We start from the raw sequence: 20,561 nt of genomic DNA, 5'->3' as shown, positions 1-20,561 counted from the left end.
ACCTGAGTCACTGTGTGCTTTACCAAGGGCTCTGCCAACAGACCCCCTGGTGTTTTATGGTTTTTCTGCATCCATTCAAAATGAAAAATCAAAGTATTTTGTGATACCCTTGTGAATAGTCATACATTAAAACACACCTCTTTCCCTAAATGTGGTTTTTTTTCCTTCTTAAATTTTTGAAGTCTTTTTCTTTAATGTAAAGACTGAAGTAATTTACCAGTATCATGAGATATGGCTATTAGAAAATAATTCACTTCCTGAATGTGAAATGCATAATTAAGTATCACTATCGTTGTAGCTAAATATGTTAGGGCTGCAGTGGTTACTGTTAATAGCCTTAACTTAAAGCACCTACATTCTTGGTAATGTAAGAACAGTGCTGCGGTGGGAGAATAAACTGTTGCGCTGCATAGTTTTGCATGTGTGAATAGTTACTACCAAGGTGGAAAGAAAAGAGAAACTCTGCTTTTATCTGTATTTTTTCTCATCCTTTGAGTTCTTTCTAGTCTTCTTGGTACTGGTGAATAACCTTTTCATTAGTCAATGACATTTCGAGTTGTTGCATTTTAGTTTCCCTCAGTAAAACCCTGTATCCTTAACCCGAGTAAATAAAAATAATTCTCATCATGTATCTAGGACACTCATGATTTGTCTTTTGAATGAGTCAAAGCTTTGAGAATTGTGTAAATGTTAAGAGTCTGATACTTTGAAGACTGATCATCAGCCTCTCCTGATGTAGGAGACAGCACGATTTTGATTCAGTATTTCCCCTGTCGCCCAAGGTACACTCTGCCTTTGCTTGCTGTCGCTTAATCTTGGTAGAAGTTTATTATCTTTAATCACCTAAATCGGAGTGTGGAGGAGGAAGAGATTTAAGTCTGAAAAGTATATAACTGCTTCCTCCAGACTATCAAAAGTTAGCTGGCAATTTTGCTCTGGATTGAGACCCGACAGCACACTAACCCTGAGTTCTCTTCACAGTGGGTAAACCTCACAAGTGCAACTACTGTGGACGAAGCTACAAGCAGCGCAGTTCACTGGAGGAGCACAAGGAACGCTGCCACAACTATCTCCAGAATGTCAGCATGGAGGCTGCCGGGCAGGTCATGAGTCACCATGGTGGGTAGCATGGCTTTCACCATTTCCATTCTCCCCTGCTGCTTTTGTCTTTTATTAGGGGTTAAACAGCTCTGTCTACCCTTCAGCATGAAGGTAAAGTTTTACTCTGTTTTAGAGCAAGTGTAGATCATTCTCACTTTGTATTGGATTTCCTTCGTAAGTGCTTAAAACTAGTTAAGCTTTGGAACACTTCGCAAACAAGCTATATTGTGTTCTTACGATACACCCAGTTTATTTCTGATAGCCTGTGTTCGAATTAATATCATAATGGCAGACAGCCTTGAATATACCAAAGTGCAGTACTGTTTGGTCTTTTTCATCCACTGTATCAAATAGTTCAAGATGGTATCATGTAAATCTACAGGTTTTCTAAAATAAGCAATTGGTTACTTGTTTATTTACATTTCTCTTAGGTAAGTAATCAGTGATATAATTGAAAATGTCTCCAGCTTGTTTTGTGGTTTATCTTGGAAGTTACTGATTTTGCTTTCTACAAGTATGGCAAACAATCTAGACCAAAATTAGGTACCACTGCCCTCCACAAAAATCAAAACCCAAACAAAACATCTGGACCTCCACAATACACAATAACAAGTAGGCAAGCAGTCCCTCAGGTTTATTCAACTAATCATTCTCTATTACCATAGACTTCCCTGGTGATTCAGTGATTAGAACTTTGCCTTCCAATACAGGGAGTGCAGTTTCAATCCCTGGTCGGGGAGCTAAGATCCCACATTTCTCTAGGCCAAACACAAAACAGAAAACAGAAAAATATTGTAACAAGTTCATAAAAATTTTTTAAATGGCCTACATCAAAAAAAAAATCTTTAAAAAATTCTCTATAACTAAAAAATAAAAAATAATGTTAGTCAGTCAGCCTCACAAAGTGTTATGAATTTTAATTCTGTAGATTTGGAGCATCTGTTTGGTCCTACAAATTATATTTTTATAGTGATTTTATTATTCATATAAGCGTATACAAAAATGGTAACTTATTGATACATTTATATCTTTCATTTAGGAAAGATTTGGTCAGTATAAATAGTACAGTTGAGAAATCCTGTAGTCACTTTTATATAAGCATCTCTTTTGTATTTACAGACAGCTCAAGGATTATTTATGGGAGATTGTGGAACTGTGGAATTGTGTTTATTGGACAGCTAGTGATTACTTTTTGATGAATCAGAAATTTTTTCAGTTATTATTTTGTTACCTTGAATAACTGAAAATTTTCTTTGTATTGAAGGTAGTTTATATTATTAATTCTATCATTATTGTGAATGGGTCCTTTTGTTTTTATATTATCGTTAATTAACATTTTTGAAAATCTGTGTTTTAAGTCTTTGTAAACTTGGTATTGTAAGCTTGCATCACTGGGCATATGATGGCAACATAGGGTCCAGAGCACTGAGGTTAAAATTGTGGACCTAGGAGTCCAGCAACTCTGGTCTGGCTGTGTGGTGTGTGTCTGTGTCATCACAGTCTTGGTGTGAGAATTAAATGTGATTGGAATGGGCAATGAAAGCCCAATAAATAGTTATTTTTACAATTTCAAGTAATTAAATATTAAGAAATAAATATAGCACCCCCTATAAAGTTATGTTACTTATGACATTAACTTAGACCTTTGAGGTTTCATTTACTGAGCACATTGTTTCTATTCAAATTGTTGCTTCTAGAGGTGACTTGAGGCAAGGTAGCTGATGGAGGCTTGGGGCATGCCAGAGTTTTCTAAGACACCTTATGGCACTACTACTGATTTTTCTGTGTAATGTTCTTTCATTGTGATTTTTATATTTGACTGGATTATTAGTTTTATGAACTAATTTTCCATTCACAGTTATTTATGAAACTGTGCTGCAAGCACATGTGTATATTAAATAGAATCTCTCCTTAAAGACCATATTTTTCTAGGGAGGTAAGGTATATATAAGTAATTATAGCCAGCATGTAACTATCTGTTGAGAGATTAATCAGCTATAAAATAAGTGGTGCCAAAAAATTTTAACAGATATATTCTGAGGTAAAAAGAGTTCGAAACAATCACAGCCTCAGCATCAACCTCTGTTCCCCAGATTGCTTGGCCTTTGACAGGCAAATGCCTTTACAGATGGTTTGAAATTGGAAGAGTATGGAAAATTGGTAAGACACTCGGGTACTGGGTAGGGCAGGAGATAAAGCAAGATGGAGTGTGTGTGTCTCTGTGGGACGGGCACATAGGTTTTGGTATCATTTATAGACCGAAATATTTGTTCTTCAATAACAGATGGAGTTTTAACCATCCAATATAAACCATAGAAGTTTATATGACTGCTATTTCATGCTGCACTTTTTCTAAATGTGTTGTAATAATAAGTTGAGACTATCCTTAACCTCTGCTTCCTTTTGTTAACATGTGTAATGTCTGAGGTAGGAGTTGATAATTGCCCTAAGAGAGAGAGTATAGATAAAAATGCTCCTAGTGATCATCATTAACCTTTCTCATATACATGGCTTGGCATGTGTCTCATTTTTGCCAGAGCCACAGTGTCTAACTATTCTGTTACACTGGGTCTATTATTTAGCCTTTTCTTTTAGCTATAGATATGGGGGTTGCCATCATTGCGGTCACCCATTAGCTCTTTGAAATTAATGACTATTCTTTCTTCTTCATAACTGACGTTGTTATATTTCCTAGCCTCTCTTTCCCAAAACATGTTCTTCCCCATGTTGGTTTCTTCTAGTGAGGAAGTCTGTCTGAAGTCAAAGAGACTTTCTTTCACTTCAATTCAGGAAAACATTTATCATGGGCTTGCTGTGTGCCAAGCTCTATGGAATGTTCTGAGAATATAAAGATACATGGACATAGTTTTGTTCTTATATTTATAGTCTCATAGGAAATACATAAAAGATTAAACAAAATGAAGCAAATGCTCTAATAAAGGTGTATAAACACTTCTCCTGAAGCATAGATGCAAAAGTCACCTAACTCTGGAGAAATCAAGGGAAGTTTCTTAAATGAAGTTTTTGCTCCATACATAAGGATGAGAAAAAATTGCACAGATCAGATTCACAAAAAGTATACATCCCAGGATGAGAAGTTGTCATAAGCTAAAACTTAGAGATATAAATGAACATTAACAAGTTTCTGGATGCTGAACGCAGTTGGAGTTCAAGGGATGGTAGGAAATGAGACTAAAATAGTAGGTTGTGATGCAGAGATAGAGTTTTACATGCTCATCCAGTTTTTAAATTTCACTGGGGTAATCAAATCTGTGTCTTCTAAAAAACAGCATTACCGATGTAGAACATAGGATAGATGCCTGACTGGAGTGTGAGGAGAGACTAGGAGTGAGAATGCCAAGGAAAAGATAAAGAGGAACAGCAGGAAAAAAGTATATATTTGCAAGTTAGGATCAAAAGTTCTCAAGTTTGATAAAAAGGAGGAAATTAATGACTTGCAGTTTTAGAAGTAAAGATAAAAATGAATTGCATTTTATGGCAGATTATCTTATTTAAAAGTCATTTTATGCTCATTTTTCAAGTCTTCTCAGCTTGAAGAAAAAGCTTTAACAAGCAAAGTATGTAATTAGCTTTTCCTCCTTGCCTGAAGACAAAAATGAAACTGTGAACCAAAAAGATGGCCAAGTTTAAAGCAAGAATGTATATTCTTAGGTTTATGTTTTGAATTATTTGGTAAAGGGAATTTCTCTATTGCAAGGATGGAGGCATAATTGGTAACATATAAACTTCCTAGTAAGCTTCTTTCACTGGTTTCTAATGAGTGACAGCATTTCAAGATGTTTGTTTAGTAAACATCCATTGATTCTTATTTGTCTCACATCTTCTGAAGACAGAGTCAAATAAAATGCAGTCCCTACTTGAGGTCGCTTACCAACTATTAGAAGAAACAGACCAGTCAACCAGCAGTTACAGCACTGAGTGATAAGCATTATGGGAGCACAGAGGACAGGTATCTAAGTCACAGTGGGTGTCCAAGAGGAATTTCTAGGGAAAATTATGTTTGAGTGGAGTTTTGAAAGGCAGAAGAGCGAGCTAAATAAATGGAAAGGGGTGTTTCATGTGGAGAAAACAGCAAGTATAAAGAAATAGAAGTCTAAAAGAGCATGGTGGGTTAAGGACCTCCAAGTACTTATGTATAATTAGAGCCTGGTTGGTAAAGGCAAGAAAAATTGGAAGGGGATGAGACCTGAGAGCGAAAGGCAGTGAAGGACCTATTGTGCTAAGCAAAGAATTTTATGAATTTTACTCTTTATCCTAAAAAATATTATTATGCTTACATTTCATTGCTAGAAATGCAGACAGGAGATCAGAAGGATCAAGATAGGACCATGTAGACCATGGCAACAGTCTCCTGATTGGTTGAGTTGGGCCTAGTAGCCATCAATATTCAGAACACTTAAAACACTGAGAGCAACTATAAATGTAGCATCTAAGACATTTGGTATCTCCATGAGTGTATATCTGAGGAGGCAGGAGGAGACTGGATGAATGGGCAAAAATCTAGGATTTGCCACAAGTCTCTAGTATGGATGACCATGTAGATAATGCTCTTCACTGAGATGGAAATTAGGAAAATAAGAGAAAGTCTGGGGAGGGAAATAGAGATTTCAGTTTTTGAATACATTATCTTTTATGCACCTGTGAGAGACAGCCAAGTAAAACTGTCTAGAAGGAAGTTGAATATATAGATCTCGAGCTCTTAAGAGAAGTCTCAGTAGGCAATAAAGATGTGGGAGCCATCCTTATATAGGTAGTAATCTAAAGTAACAGGTTTTATAAGGTTATATAGTTAAGTATGGAATGAGACAGCTAGAAAGACAAGGACACATTGAGAAGGGGGGAAAAGAAGTGCAATGAAGCTGCGTGAGACTAGAGGATGGGAAAATGGAAAGAGTAATTTCAAGTATGGGCACTGTCCACTGTTGTCAAGAATATAATTAAGATAAAGGAAAAGTTTCTTTTTATGTTCCTCAACATGGAGAAAATTTGTGATAAAATAGAAGACAGGTGTTGTCTTTATCATACTTGCCCTTCTTCTCCTGTAGTTAACAAAGCTTCCATTTTCCTTTCGAGACCTGTCCTCTCCCATTGGGTGAAGGCACAGTGGGACTGTCGGTCTAAGTGCCCTGCCCTCTTCTGGGGGATGTGGCCATGGGACCTAATCTAGGTCTCTCAGAGTGTGTCTTCCTGGAATTTGAAATGTGAGTGAATTATTTGGCAAAATAGCAATATTGGAAACACTTGTATGGTTCTATCTTTGTGATTTATCAATATGATGAGATAATGAAATAATGCAAGGATAAATACATTTTATGCTGTTTATAACTTCAAAAATAATATCAAGAAAGATATTTGGTTATGAAATTTGTTCTAATAAGTGAAGTTGATATTTTCTTAGCCTAGATGAATGTCATACAATACTATTAATACCTTACTAACCAGAGAACTTGTTTTGTGTTTCAAGTAATGTATATCTGGAAACATTTTGATGAGTTGCACCCAGATTCATGAAAGCAAATAATTGAGGATTAGTTACATAATATATAAAATGTATCAGATCTTCTCTCAATGGAAACCTTAAATGTATTTCAAACTTTTTTATACAAAGTCAATACTCAAATAGTGGCTAAGACCCCTGCTCTAGAGTCATACCACTTAGGTTCTACCTAGATATAAACACTGAGAAAATGGTTCAATTAAGTTTTTTTGAAAAAATAAAAACACATTGTAAATCAACTATACTTCAATTTAAAACACAGTGTAAATGAACTGTACTTCAAAACACACTGTAAATCAACTACATTTTTTTTTTAAAGCACAGTGAGAAAATTACATCTTTGGGTCTTTGTTTCCCCATCTGTAAAATGGAAATGGTAATTGCACCTGTCTCAGGGGGTTGTTGAAAGCATTAATTAGATTATTAAATGGAAAGCCTTAAAAAAAGTACTTAGTATATAGGGTGAGTCTGTTGTTTTTATTATTGCCAGAATGGAGAACAAGACTATTATTTGACATGTAAAAGTCTGTTGTGAAGTAGAAGTAAGACCAGAGCTCTACCAAAGTCATTGTTTTCAGTTCACATGAGCTTCATTGAACTTGGGACAAATCACCTGAATTAAGGTGGATGTGGTGTGGGACAGTTCCCACACCCAGGTTTCGTTTTGAGTGTTAAATGTGTGCAAATGTGAAAATTCAAGGTGAGACTCGAGCAAAACTGCCAAGTTCTAGACAACTCATTTCAAAACTAATTAGTATATTCAATTTTGGGGCAAACCCTGTTAACCAGTTTTGCTGTTTTTTAGCAAAATTTACAACAACAAACATTTTTTTCTTTCCGTATTTTATTTCGGATCTTGGTTCATGACATATTTTCATCTTGGGCCCATTCATGGCCTGTATTTCAATTAAATAGCTATTTTTTGATGATGTAGTAAGTGACCATGAATTCAACATCTAAAGCAAAAGTTAAAATTTTGACAATAATCTATATCTAATTATATGAATACCCACCATAACTTCCTGGACCCCCTTACCTGAATTCCTATGGACATTGATTCTTTGCTTTAAGTTGGTTTTTTTTTTTTCTTATTTAACTGTTCCTAAGAGAGAACATGTTTTAAGTAATGTCTGCTGCTACTGCTAGTCACTTCAGTCGTGTCCAGCTCTGTGCGATCCCATAGACGGCAGCCCACCAGGCTCCCCCATCCCTGGGATTCTCCAGGCAAGAACACTGGAGTGGGTTGCCATTTCCTTCTCCAATGCATGAAAGTGAAAACTGAAAGGGAAGCCGCTCAGTCGTGTCCGACTCTTAGCGACCCCATGGACTGCAGCCTACCAGGCTCCTCTGCCCATGGGATTTTCCAGGCAAGAGTACTGGAGTGGGATGCCATTGCCTTCTCCGAAGTAATGTCTAGAGACATACTTTTTTCATTTGTATATCATGAATTATAGCAGTATACAAGTGTTTCTTTGTTTCTAAGTCTCATCTTGGAAGTTTTTCCAAATTAACATTTAAAAATTATAGGATCCCTTGTCATTAAAATAGAGATTGAAGATTGAATTTTTCTGGCCCATCCACCTGCCTATACTAGGTTAACCCAAAACTTAGATTGAATATCAATATCTTTAAGCAGGTCTGACTTACATCTTCTGATGCCATTTTTCATTTCTTCAAAATCTATAACCTGTATTGGTTATTAAATAGGTCACCTGAATTGTGCACTGGATTTTCTTAACTTTAATCTCTTGCCTTCTTACTTTTAGTGTCTGCCTCTATAAAGGATAATGCATTGTGTTTCACATGGTAAAGCCATCATTCTGTAAATCATTTTACAGTGTATGATGAACAAGATATCCTGATATGAAACCTTTAGATTTCCAAACAGTGCTAACACAAGTTCAATTGTTGAAAAGTAACAATAATCAAGAAATAATAAGTTATGGTCTTTTCTGCAAATGTTGGTTTTAATCCACGGATCAGGCTTCCCAGATAGTGATAGTGGAAAAGAACTGACTTGCCAATGCGGGAGACATAAGAGACTTAACTTCAGTCCCTGGGTCGGGAAGATCCCCTTGAGGAAGGCATGGCAACCCACTCCAGTATTCTTGCCTGGAGAATCTCATGGACAGAGGAGCCAGCCGGTGCTCTCCAGTCCATAGGGTAACAAAAGAGTCAGACACGACTGAAGTGATTTAGCATGCACGTGCAGTCTGTCTCCAGTGTTACTCTATCTTTAGTTAAATGTCCTTTGAAAGTATTTTTGTTCAAAAATAACTTTAAGTTCTGTGTCTATACCATACATGTCAATATCTCATGTCAGTATCTATGAGCCAATATATTAACCCACAGCCACTTAGACAGATGGGATGAAAAGGGAGCTGCGCAGGAGAGTTTAAGTCAGATGAATTAGAACAGTAGTTTAGTGAGCAAATATGCCAATTTGGAAATGGATTCTTTTATTCTGCTGAAGAGCTCTTTTTAAAATAAATTACAATCATAAAGCTGTCACCATTTACTATGCACGGACATGTTCAGAATCGGATCTCCTTCATGAAGGCTGCTTTGTGCAGGTAGGTAGCCACAGCCAACAGGGCTCACAGCTCTTTCAGCTCATCAGATAGAAAATCTGCTACAAGAAAATACATGGGTGAAACAGACTGATTAAATATGTTGCTCTTCTGTGTGTCTGTATAACCTTTCCTCTGAAACAAGTTGACTTGCTTAAATTGTTTTAGAAAAATAAACTCCAAAAGCCTTGAGAATAATGCAGTCTTAAAGTTAGTATTGATTTTAATCAGTGTTAAAAAACACTTTCAGAGGAATAAAATGAGAAAAAGAACATGTTGGCCACCAGTAGTGGCAACAGTGTATGTCATTGATCTGAGAGAGACTTGGATAAAAACAAGTTCTCTGTCTGTGTGTGTGTGTGTGTGTGTGTGTGTGTGTGTGTGTGTATGTAAAATTAACAGTATACTTTAACATTAGAGGTTATTCTTTCTAATTGCTTTTACTCTACCATGCTAGTTTTTATATTTGTATAACACATGTTGAGGTGGAAAGTCCAGCTTTGCATCTTTTTTAAATGTTGAAGAAATTATCAGATTACATTTTTTGTATGGTTTTATATAGTACCTCCTATGGAAGATTGTAAGGAACAAGAGCCTATTATGGACAACAATATTTCTCTGGTGCCTTTTGAAAGACCTGCTGTCATAGAGAAGCTCACAGGGAATATGGGAAAACGTAAAAGCTCCACTCCACAAAAGTTTGTGGGTAAGCATTACAAAGGGTTTTATTTCTGTAAAAGCTAATTTTAATGAGCAAAGGCATGTTCCCATGTATATATGAATATATATGGTATGTTTCAATTCATGAAATAAATGGTCATCTCTTTTCTCCATTATACTACACACAAAGTATGTGTGACATTGCACACAGACACACACACACACTACATACCCTTAGGCATGTGGGCCTAAGAAAAAGGAAAGAGTGATAGGACTCCATTGTTATCTCAAATTGAAGCCTTATTATATAAAGGAAGTGAAAGTTGCTCAGTCATGTCCAGTTCTTTGTGACCCCATGGACTGTATAGTCCATGGAATCCTCCAAGCCAGAATACTGGAGTGGGTAGCCTTTCCCTTCTCCAGGGGATCTTCCCAACCCAGTGATTGAACCCAGGTCTTCCACATTGCAGGTGGATTCTTTACCAGCTGAGCCATAAGGGAAGCCCAAGAATACTGGAGTGGGTAGCCTATCTCTTCTCCAGAGGATCTTCCTGACCTAGGAATTGAACCAGGGTCTCCTTCATTTCAGGCGGATTCTTACCAACTGAGCTATCAGGAAAGCCCAAAGTAGCCCTCATGGCCTGTACTTACATAAAGTATAATAACAAATAACAATACTTAAAGAAAATGTCGTAGCCTATTAGCCAGGTTTTTAATCCATTTTCTTTCCACAAAATTAATGCTTTTAAATAATCTGTCTACCAGTGCCAGAGACGCAGGGAGGATTCCCCTGGAGGAGAAAATGGCAACCCACTCCAGTATTCTTGCCTGGGAAGTCCTATGGACAGAGGAGCCTGGAGGGCTGTAGTCCAAGGGGTTGCATGAAGAGTCAGACACAACTGAGCATGCATCCCCCCCCAAGTATTTAATCTAGAATGAAGAGAAATTTTTTTGTTCAGTTTTGCATTAAAATAAGTAATTCAGCAATCTGCATTCAAGATGTTTCCTATTTGGAGCTACAGTTCATATTTTTATCTTTGTTTTCATGTAGCTTATGTTTTAAACTGAAAAGATTAGATATGATATATTAGACTTTCATTTCCAAGCCTTCAGATATTCTTTGTTGCACTCAGAGTTGGCATCATTCTGCATATTATAATACTATAGTCATAAATTATCTCTGAGGTTACAGAATTATCTAGCTATTTTCAAAAAGAGCTGAATGAATAACAGATTCAATATAAAGAATTTTCATTATTTATATATATAATATATATTCTTATAGACATATAGAGTAAAAATTAGAAGACATAAAAAATAAGCAGATTCTCACATTCTAGTGTCAAAATACATTGTGGAACATCTTTATGAGGGTTGAGTAGTAACTGAGAGAAAACCTTTGCTTTGCTTATTTCATAGGGGGAAGGGTGATAAAATTCTCTTATTCCAGTAAACACTTAGAGAAGATTTCTTTTCAATGTAAAATTGAAGAACTAACAAATCACCAAAATATGAATTTAAGATAAGCTAGAGAGGTTAACTGACAAAGTTCATTGAAAGAAGCCCAAAGATCATAGTTTATGCTAGGTCAGTTTAAAACTAGGGCTTTCCAGGTGGCCCTAGCGGTAAAGAACCCTCCTGCCAATGCAAGAGACTTAAGAGACATGGCTTCGATCCCTGGGTCAGGAAGATTCCCTGGGTGAGGGCATGGCAACCTACTCCAGTATCCTTGCCTAGAGAAACCCATGGACAGAGGAGCCTGGTGGGTTGTGGTCAATAGGGTCTCAAAGAGGCGGACATGAATGAAGTGACTTAGCAGCACACACAGTTTCAAACCAGCCCCTGAGAGTATACTCAGATCTGTTTTGGGCCCTGAGTCACTTTCTTTCTGTCTCTCTTTCTCCCTGCTTATAAATAACCCTTTTAAAATGCCAGTTCTTCTGTTTTACAAAATTGGTTAATTTGCTGGATGTCTATTAAATGTCTATGTCATTGGAAAAATATGAAATTTATTGCTATTCTGTTTTAGTTCTCATCTCTGTAATGTTTTCATGTTTCCTATGATTTAGATGCTACTCTCAATTTGACTTAATTGCATCCCGTAGAAAAGAGGGATACATTAAAAAAATTTTATTCTAAAATAAGAACATTAGTTTTTTATTAGAAATTGATATTTTTCTCTTTATTTGGATTCTGTCCTAGTGGTAATACACAGTTGACGCTTGAACAACACAGGGTTTGGGGCAATGGCCTTAATGCAGTGGAAACTTTGCATATGACTTACAGATGACCCTCCTTACACACAGTTGTCCATATCCACCTTTCTGCATCCATAGATTCAACCATCCATGGATCATGCAGTACTATAGTATTTACTGTTGGAAAAAATCCTCCTATAAATGGACCTGTGCAGTTCTAACCTATGTTGTTCAAGGGTCAACTATATAATAAACAATTGCATAGTAGTTTTTTTATGATGCCTTTTGAAATGAGAAATATCATCATTCCTCACTTACTATAAATTTCTTTTTATCACTTTCCTCATTAAATACTCTCCTTTAATTTTATCAAGCTCACCAGGCCAATGATCCTTGAACTTGCTGTGTATTTGTTTCATCCTCTCTTTTCTTATCCAGTTTGGATTCCATGACTCTGTTGTCTTACTGTCCTTCTGTCTTTCAACTAGTAAAATGCCTACCTTCTAATGAAGCCAACTGAACCCTTTTCCACATCTACATAGCTGCTAGTAATTTTAGAGAAAATCCCACAGCCTTATAAATTGTCATCACTGTAAATAAATGAGTAACTGATCTCAAATACCAATTGTCCCATCCCTACTATATAGCAGCCTTCCTTTTATTCATCCCTGAACAGTCTTTTCTCATATTCAACACATAGGGCCATTTCAACCTTTCCCTACTCTCCCAAAAGATGGTATCTCACACCTTGGTGATATTACATCTAGATTCTTAGGAAATAAAAACAGTTGACATGATTTCAACTATCACTAATCCTGTAAGATATGTGCACCCACATGAATGCTCTCTTCTTTCATGGATGATAGCAGCATCCTTCTTTCTAATTAATGCTTCTTCTTGTTCCCTGGAATTCTCCTATCCCAGCCCCTCAAATAACTTGCACTATTATTGTCCCCCTTTCTCACATATATTTTTAATATGTCCCTTCTATTGACATTTTTCTTTTGTCATTCAATGTGATAAATTCTCATCATTAAAAAAAAAATCTAACCTCAAACCTAGGTCTTTTTCCAGCTACTACCTAACTTTCTCCTTCTCTTCAAAGATGTAATTGTTGAAAGAGTTCTCTGTGATTGCTTTCTATAATATTTTTTTTCTTTCTACTCATTCTCCAGCCTACACAGCCTGGCTTTTGTCCTCATGTTCTACTGAAATTATTCTTTATAGTGCCAAGTCCAGAGGACTTTCAGACTGGAGCATATTTTCACTACTGAATAGTTAATACTCTAAGAAACTCTCTCTTTCCTTGGTTTCAGTGACACTGGTCTCTCTTGCATTTCTTCCAGCTTCTCTGACTGCTCCTTCTCAGTCCTTTTAATGGATTCCCCCTAACAAGTTATGTGAATGGTTCTACAGTCCTAATGGAGGACTCAATTCATATGCCTAATTATTTTAATATTATAAATCAGGCTTAAATTTAAAACTATTGTGTTCTAACCTAATCTGGAAGACTGAGTTCAAATAATATAGAATTCACAGATTCCTCAGAGTTCCACACCAGAACTTGAAGGCATGCGCAGAACAAACCCCCCTGGTGTGCAGTCAGTCCCCTCTTTTAAACCCACTCCTGATTCTATGCAGCATCAAAGAGGGGCCTCATTGATGTCTACATTTGGTCTACACATCCAAACTCTTTTCACGCCCCACCCCACTCACAGCCCATAAAAAGTAGTGCACTGACCATTCTTCAGGCCTTAGAGTGTACCTACCAGCAACAAAGGTGGTACTCAGGGAATGGATGCTGTGAAGAGGACTCTGCAACTCTCAGTGCAAGTTCTGGGCCATTTGGACAAAGAATTCTGGCATGCTGGGCACCCAGAGTATAGTCTAGCGTGTAAGCTCCAGATTGGCACATTCCCTTGGCCCTCCACATTCCTTATTCCTTTATAAGGAGTGAGACCCAGGGCTCTCTAAGCATGGGACTCTAATCTCACTTGGCCTAGTCTATGGGCAGGTGTAAAAATCTTGATGTTCTTCCAGGTTCCATTTATGACCTCTTTTTTCACATTTTACCTATGCCTTTGTGATATCATCTATTCCCCTGGCTTCAGAAGCTAATTTCTATTAACCGATGATTCTTATATCTGTATCTCAAGCCCAAATCTCTCTTCTGAATTTGAGACTGTATCTCAGTACTTATTAGACATGACTGTTACTCATAGTCTTTCCCAATCTGAATTCACCATCTTTTCTATCTCCCATTGCCATCCACTAAGTTTCCCAGGCCAGAAACATTGGCTTAATACTTAACCTCTTTCTTTTTCTCATTCTGTGTCTAGATAGTCAGCAAGTTCTAGCAACATTTCCTAATATTTTCTCCATTCCATCTAGTTTTCGCCATTTCCACTGCTTCTCTACTAGTTGAAGCCACCCATGATCTCTACATCCCTGTAGCAACAGCTTCCTAAATCATCTTGCTAAATAATTATCTAGTTAGTCACTTTTCTGTTTAACCCTTTCAGTTCTTACCTCTCTCAGGATAGATTTCAAATTCCTTAGCTCTTGAATAAGCCCTACATTATCAGATAACAACTTTCTCATCTGTTTCCATTCTCAGCCATATGCAAAGTGTTAGTAATCCCTAGGATGAGTCATGCCCTCCTGCCTCTGAGCCTTCCTACCAGCTTCTCCAACCCTTACCCTTCCTTTACTTGGCTAATATTTGTCATCACATTCATTCTGTGATGTCACTGTCTTCAGGAAGGTTTCTTTTATTAATGCTGTGAGTTTTGTATTCCTTAGTTGACCCCTTACCACATATCCCACTGTATTATAAATAATCCCTAAATTGTTGTCACACCCTCTAAACAGTGCTTCCCCGGTGGCTCAGTCGGTAAAGAATCTGCCTGCAATGTGGGAGACCTGGGTTTGATCCCTGGGCTGGGAAGATCCTCTTGAGAAGGGAAAGGCAACCCACTCCAGTATTCTGGCCTAGAGAATCCCCATGGACAGAGGAGACTGGTGGGCTACAGTCCATGGGGTCGCAAAGAGTTGGACACGACTGAGTGACTAAACACAGCACAGCTTAACTTTTGAACTCTTGACACTACAATATCTTAATTGTATGCTATGAAATAATTACTCATATTCTTTTTCAATTTTCATTACTCTGATGGGAGACCTTCCTTCAAACCTGAAATAATACTGGCCACATAAAAGTATTTTTCCAGAATACAATTCTGTGGATCAGTGCACATGTTAGTCAAAGTAAGCATTAGTAGGAGAATACAGTGATTTAATGGAAGAATTTTTAAAAGAGAAAATACTCTGTCCAAAGCTGGCAATATTTGAAGGAGAAAAACCTAAACTAGTTTTTTGCACCAACTCTTTAATTGGTTAAGCTTAGATATTATGTTAATATACAATGTTGAAGTAAAATTAAATTAGTTGAAGTAAATGTTAAAAAGTAAAACTACAGATCTCTCTCTGTCAAGAAAATATATAGGAAACTAACAGTGGGTGTTCATATAGTAATAACATATGTGTCTAAATAAGAAAGGGGTGATGCAAAAATGAATGATTATCCATTTCAAGAAGCAAAACAATGAAACAACCATTTTCAAGTTTATAATAAGTAAGTGCTTTGGGAAATACCCTATTTTTATATAACCGTAAATTTCATTCAGTTTATCAATTAAACTGTTAAAAAGTATTTTAATTGTGGCATTTAAAAATTTTCCAGAATGAGATATATTTGGTCTATAATCTTTCTCTAACATAGCAGCTAAATCAACCAAATTAACCATACACGATAGTGAGATAACACAGGTGTTATAACCATATCACTCTCGTTTTTATGATCTTTGAGGCTTGGTCACTGATGTTTAAAATATGCAAAAACAAGTAAATCTCCGACTATTTTTACCTGGTATTTCTCCTTTCTTCTACAGTTTCTGAGCTCTAGACAAGTGGAAACTTTGATAGAGAATGAAAATAAGATAACACATACTCAGTCATACCTTTCAGGCGAGATAAATTTTCATGATGGCATTAGAACAAGTACAAATGGCTTGTGACATTTTTATTACTAATCCTCTCTGTAGGTTAAGAATATTTGTGAGTCTCAGCAGAATTAAAGAGCCTAAATACTTGATCTAAAGAATAAGATATACCATAGTATGGAAAATGAAAGTGATTAGTATATATCCTTAGTCAAGCTATTCATTGTGTTGTGTTCTTTTTTTTTTTTTCAACCTTTTTGCTTTTCTTCCCCCCTTCTATTCAGGAGAGAAGATCATGCGATTCAGCTACCCAGACATTCACTTTGATATGAACTTAACATATGAGAAGGAGGCTGAGCTGATGCAGTCTCATATGATGGACCAAGCCATCAACAATGCAATCACCTACCTTGGAGCTGAGGCCCTTCACCCTCTGATGCAGCACCCGCCAAGCACAATCGCGGAGGTGGCCCCGGTTATAAGCTCAGCTTATTCTCAGGTCTATCATCCAAATAGGATAGAAAGACCCATTAGCAGGGAAACCTCCGATAGTCATGAAAACAACATGGATGGCCCTATCTCTCTCATCAGACCAAAGAGTCGACCCCAGGAAAGAGAGGCCTCTCCCAGCAATAGCTGCCTAGATTCTACTGACTCAGAAAGCAGCCATGATGACCACCAGTCTTACCAAGGAAACCCTGCCTTAAATCCCAAGAGGAAACAAAGCCCAGCTTACATGAAGGAGGATGTCAAGGCTTTGGATACCACCAAGGCTCCTAAGGGCTCACTGAAGGACATCTATAAGGTCTTCAATGGAGAAGGTGAACAGATTAGAGCCTTCAAGTGTGAGCACTGCCGAGTCCTTTTCCTAGACCATGTCATGTACACCATTCACATGGGTTGCCATGGCTACCGGGACCCACTGGAATGCAACATCTGTGGCTACAGAAGCCAGGACCGTTACGAGTTTTCATCACACATTGTTCGAGGGGAGCACACATTCCACTAGGCCTTTTCATTCCAAAGGGGACCCCTATGAAGTAACGAACTGCACATGAAGAAATACTGCACTTACAATCCCACCTTCCTCAGATGTCGACATACCTTTTTTTTTTAACATTGTTACTGTCAATAATTCTTATTTTGTGGATGCAGTGTCATTTGCTCTGCCTGATTACAATAAGGAAGAAACGGAAGAGAGAAGAGACAGGGGACATTGTTCCTTAACAGCTTGACTTGTTTATTGTGTGGGAATTTAAGAGCAGTTCATTTCTGCCATGCATAGATATAAGGTATATCATGCTTTGAAAAAAAAATCACTTGATTCATAAAGATTCATCTAAGGATTCTAATTTGCCACTAATGTTCAGGATTGTGCAAAGGCAGGAAAGATTAGCATTTTCTGGGTTGGACTTTCACAGTTTTAAATGGGATAAGTAATTTTATCAGTCAAAGAACAATTTGTTTCAAAATGTAAATTGTTTTCCTTTTCCTCTAGAGATCATGGAACACACACACACATTATTTTCCATGATAACTCCTTGGATGAGTAGTTGTTGTGGGTTCTATGTTTACTTCCCCTGTGGAATTTATAACACGGTATGTTGTACCCTGTACCATATAGCAAAACTTATAAACTACAGGTAGTTAAGGACAGCTACAATACATCTGAGGTCCTATGATCTTATTTTTCTAAACTTAAGCACTGTTTTTCCATAGTTTTGATGACTTGCATTTTATAGACACCCTGGCAGCCTTACTTTGAACACCTTTAACAAATAGTGTTTTTATCTAGTTTTCAGAATAACATATGGTCTAAGAGTGGCTAAGAGGCATTCAGTAGTTTTCAGAAGGGACCTCTACTTTTCTTAAATTTGTTTGGGAAGTTTTCTTTTACAGCTGTAATGTGATGGCAGCATAGTATACATATTCCTTTCTAAAATGTATGCTTACGATTGTCACTGTATCAGCATTTAATCAGTGTTAACCAGTCAGCAGAAAAATATCAATATAATTAGGCTAACAGTAGGGGGGAAAAACTCACCCAGAAATCCCTTTTCTGGTATTTCTCTTTTCACTGGTTTTATTTTTCAAGCTTTGACCACTCCCCACCCCCAGTGTTTTGTCCATAGTCTGTTCATCTTTTATTCTTCTGGTGGAAAGTCTTAAAAATCTTGCTGTAGGCTATTTCTTTGAAAATCTCCTCAGAGCAGTTGCTAATTTGACCCAAGTATGGTAACTTGAACCACATAAGATTATGGAACTAGGGCTATTTATTCTAGTATTTCTTCAATAATATTTACCACTTTTGGTACAAGGAAAAAGCAACTTCTTTGTAACCAGTGCATTATAGATAAAACAGACAAAAACAGAAGCTTATATTTACCCTTCTTGGAGTCTAGAATGCAACCAAACCTCCAAGCTAAAGTGTTCATGTCCACACTTTTCTGTCTTGAAAACATGAAACTATCAATATATATAAGCTCTTATGAATCTCAATCCCTTACTAAAGAATTTTTCTTCTTTTAATTCATGTATACATTGGCATATTTCATGGACAGATTTTAATTTCATTTATATGGGTGTTTTGTTTTTTCTTCGCAGTCTAACAGCCTTAGGGGGAGGAAGTGAGTGAAACTGATTAAATTCATTTGTGGGGGGCCCACTTGGAGGGAGAATTCACTGCTTGTGTTTAGAGGGGACAGGCCTGACCATGACTGGGTTGTCTGATAATCATTTCTGAATGTTAAAATTACATTAAGCAGTAAGTGATGACTGCTCTAAAAAAATCATTCAATGGGATATTGAAACTGTGTTTTTTAGTGCAGAATGATGTGAGAATTAGCAACACTAGAGAACTATGACGGATAAGCAGGTCTGGCCCCAGTACTGTTCATCACCCATTTTCAGTTTGCCATTCACTTGTGTAAGCAGCGTCTAAGCACTGACACAGCTAGAGCTAGGCAAAAAATGGTTACAACCCAGCTCTCTTTCACTGGCCCTCTGTGGCAATTATTTTTGGAGAAATAATACCCAAACTGTTCCTTTACATCTAAGACAAAGCACCAAATCGGAGATGTGAAATGTTTTAAATAGAATGTTAACTGTCACTTTTTTTCCTGCATGCTCAGGTGCATTACCTCATTTTGAACATACAATGTATTATTCATAGGTGAAGTGTGTCTTTCAGACTTTCCCCATCTATCCCAACCACTCATATATAATTGGAATTTCTTTTTTTTTCCTTTTGGAGGGAGGTAAATAATTTAAGGTTAGTGATTTTGTGTTTTACTGTAATTTAAGGAAACATTTGGATGGCAGTCAATATGTTCGTAATTTTGGCTATGTGTGAATTTCTGCTGGCATCATCTATGAATTTTTTTCCTGCTTACTAATTTTTTTTCAGTATATGAACAATCATGTACCTACCTGCCCAGGGATGTAACTGAATTCAGTGGACCGACAGAATTGTAGAGTCATCTGCTGAGGACAGTACTAACGGCACTCTCCCTTTCTGATTCCATTTTTTTGAAAATCTTTTTTCAAAAAGTTTCCACCAGTGTATTACTTGTACTTTCTTAGCTTCATAGGAGGAACAACTAGGGATAAAGACGGCTTAGGGTGTAGCAGGGGCAAATGAGGAAAAGGTCAATTCCAGTGTGTAGGTTAGGTAGAATTTTTGTGGACACAGTGCTTTCTGGGAAACTCTGGATGGCTATATTTGCATGCTTCTTCACAAAAGGAAATATGCAAGATGGTTGCACCTAAAAATAAATATGAGGGTCAGACACCAAATAAATCAAGTTTTACATAACAGTTATATGCTCAGTTTATTTAGGTGAGATTTCACATTAGAGTATTTGAGGGGCATGTAAATGGGTTAGCCTCTGTATTTTCCAGTTTGGCAAAAATGCGTCATGTTGTTTTGCCCTAATTTTCCCCAGAATTTTATATCCAGCTCATTTTAAAAGATATGTATTGCCTCTCTCTAAAAGTGGTCAATCACTTTTTTAAAGCCATTCTAACCTGGCTTTTTACAATAGTGAAAGTGACCAATAAGCAAATTGGAAGAGATTTCAAGCTGTTGAAACGTTCTGTTGTGAATCTTCTGGAAGGACAAAATGGGAGAATGAGAGACTAGGATTCAGATCTGGCTACAAGGAGGGACTGTATCCCCTACATACGTTCAAGCTGCTGTGTGCCTGCATCATAGTATACATACACATTCTTTTAAAGAAAATTCATGAAAAAAAGAAATTAGAGTAATCAGGTGTGTTACAGGAGCCTATAGAGAGTTAAAATTATGGTTAATACAGGAGCAACTTAATAGGTGTACTTTATCAGACTGTATAGAGAAATATTAAAGTTACTAGTCTTATCTTTAGGAGTAGTCACAACTATTCAACTTAAACCTTGAGTCTTTACTATGTACTTCCAGAACAAATCAAAACAATGAATCAAAAAAAACTTAAGCTGATTTCACATAACCTCTAAAGTGAAAGAAACACAAATT

General features: G+C 36.9%; 1 protein-coding gene across 1 annotated transcript in view; it reads left to right on the top strand.

Annotated features, from left to right (window-relative positions):
- The window catches only part of IKZF2 (IKAROS family zinc finger 2), a 167,130-nt gene extending 150,073 nt beyond the window's left edge, over positions 1-17,057 (top strand). Inside the window, exons 5-7 of the mRNA XM_052663199.1 lie at positions 982-1,119; positions 9,752-9,895; positions 16,333-17,057. Coding sequence (XP_052519159.1) covers positions 982-1,119; positions 9,752-9,895; positions 16,333-17,057 — 1,007 coding nt within the window. The remainder of the gene's footprint in view (positions 1-981; positions 1,120-9,751; positions 9,896-16,332) is intronic.
- The last annotated feature ends 3,504 nt before the right edge of the window (positions 17,058-20,561 follow it).

The sequence above is a fragment of the Budorcas taxicolor genome, chromosome 2 (genome assembly GCF_023091745.1).
Source record: "Budorcas taxicolor isolate Tak-1 chromosome 2, Takin1.1, whole genome shotgun sequence".
NCBI classification, from domain to species: Eukaryota; Metazoa; Chordata; class Mammalia; order Artiodactyla; family Bovidae; genus Budorcas; species Budorcas taxicolor.
This window is presented reverse-complemented; position numbering and strand designations above follow the sequence as displayed.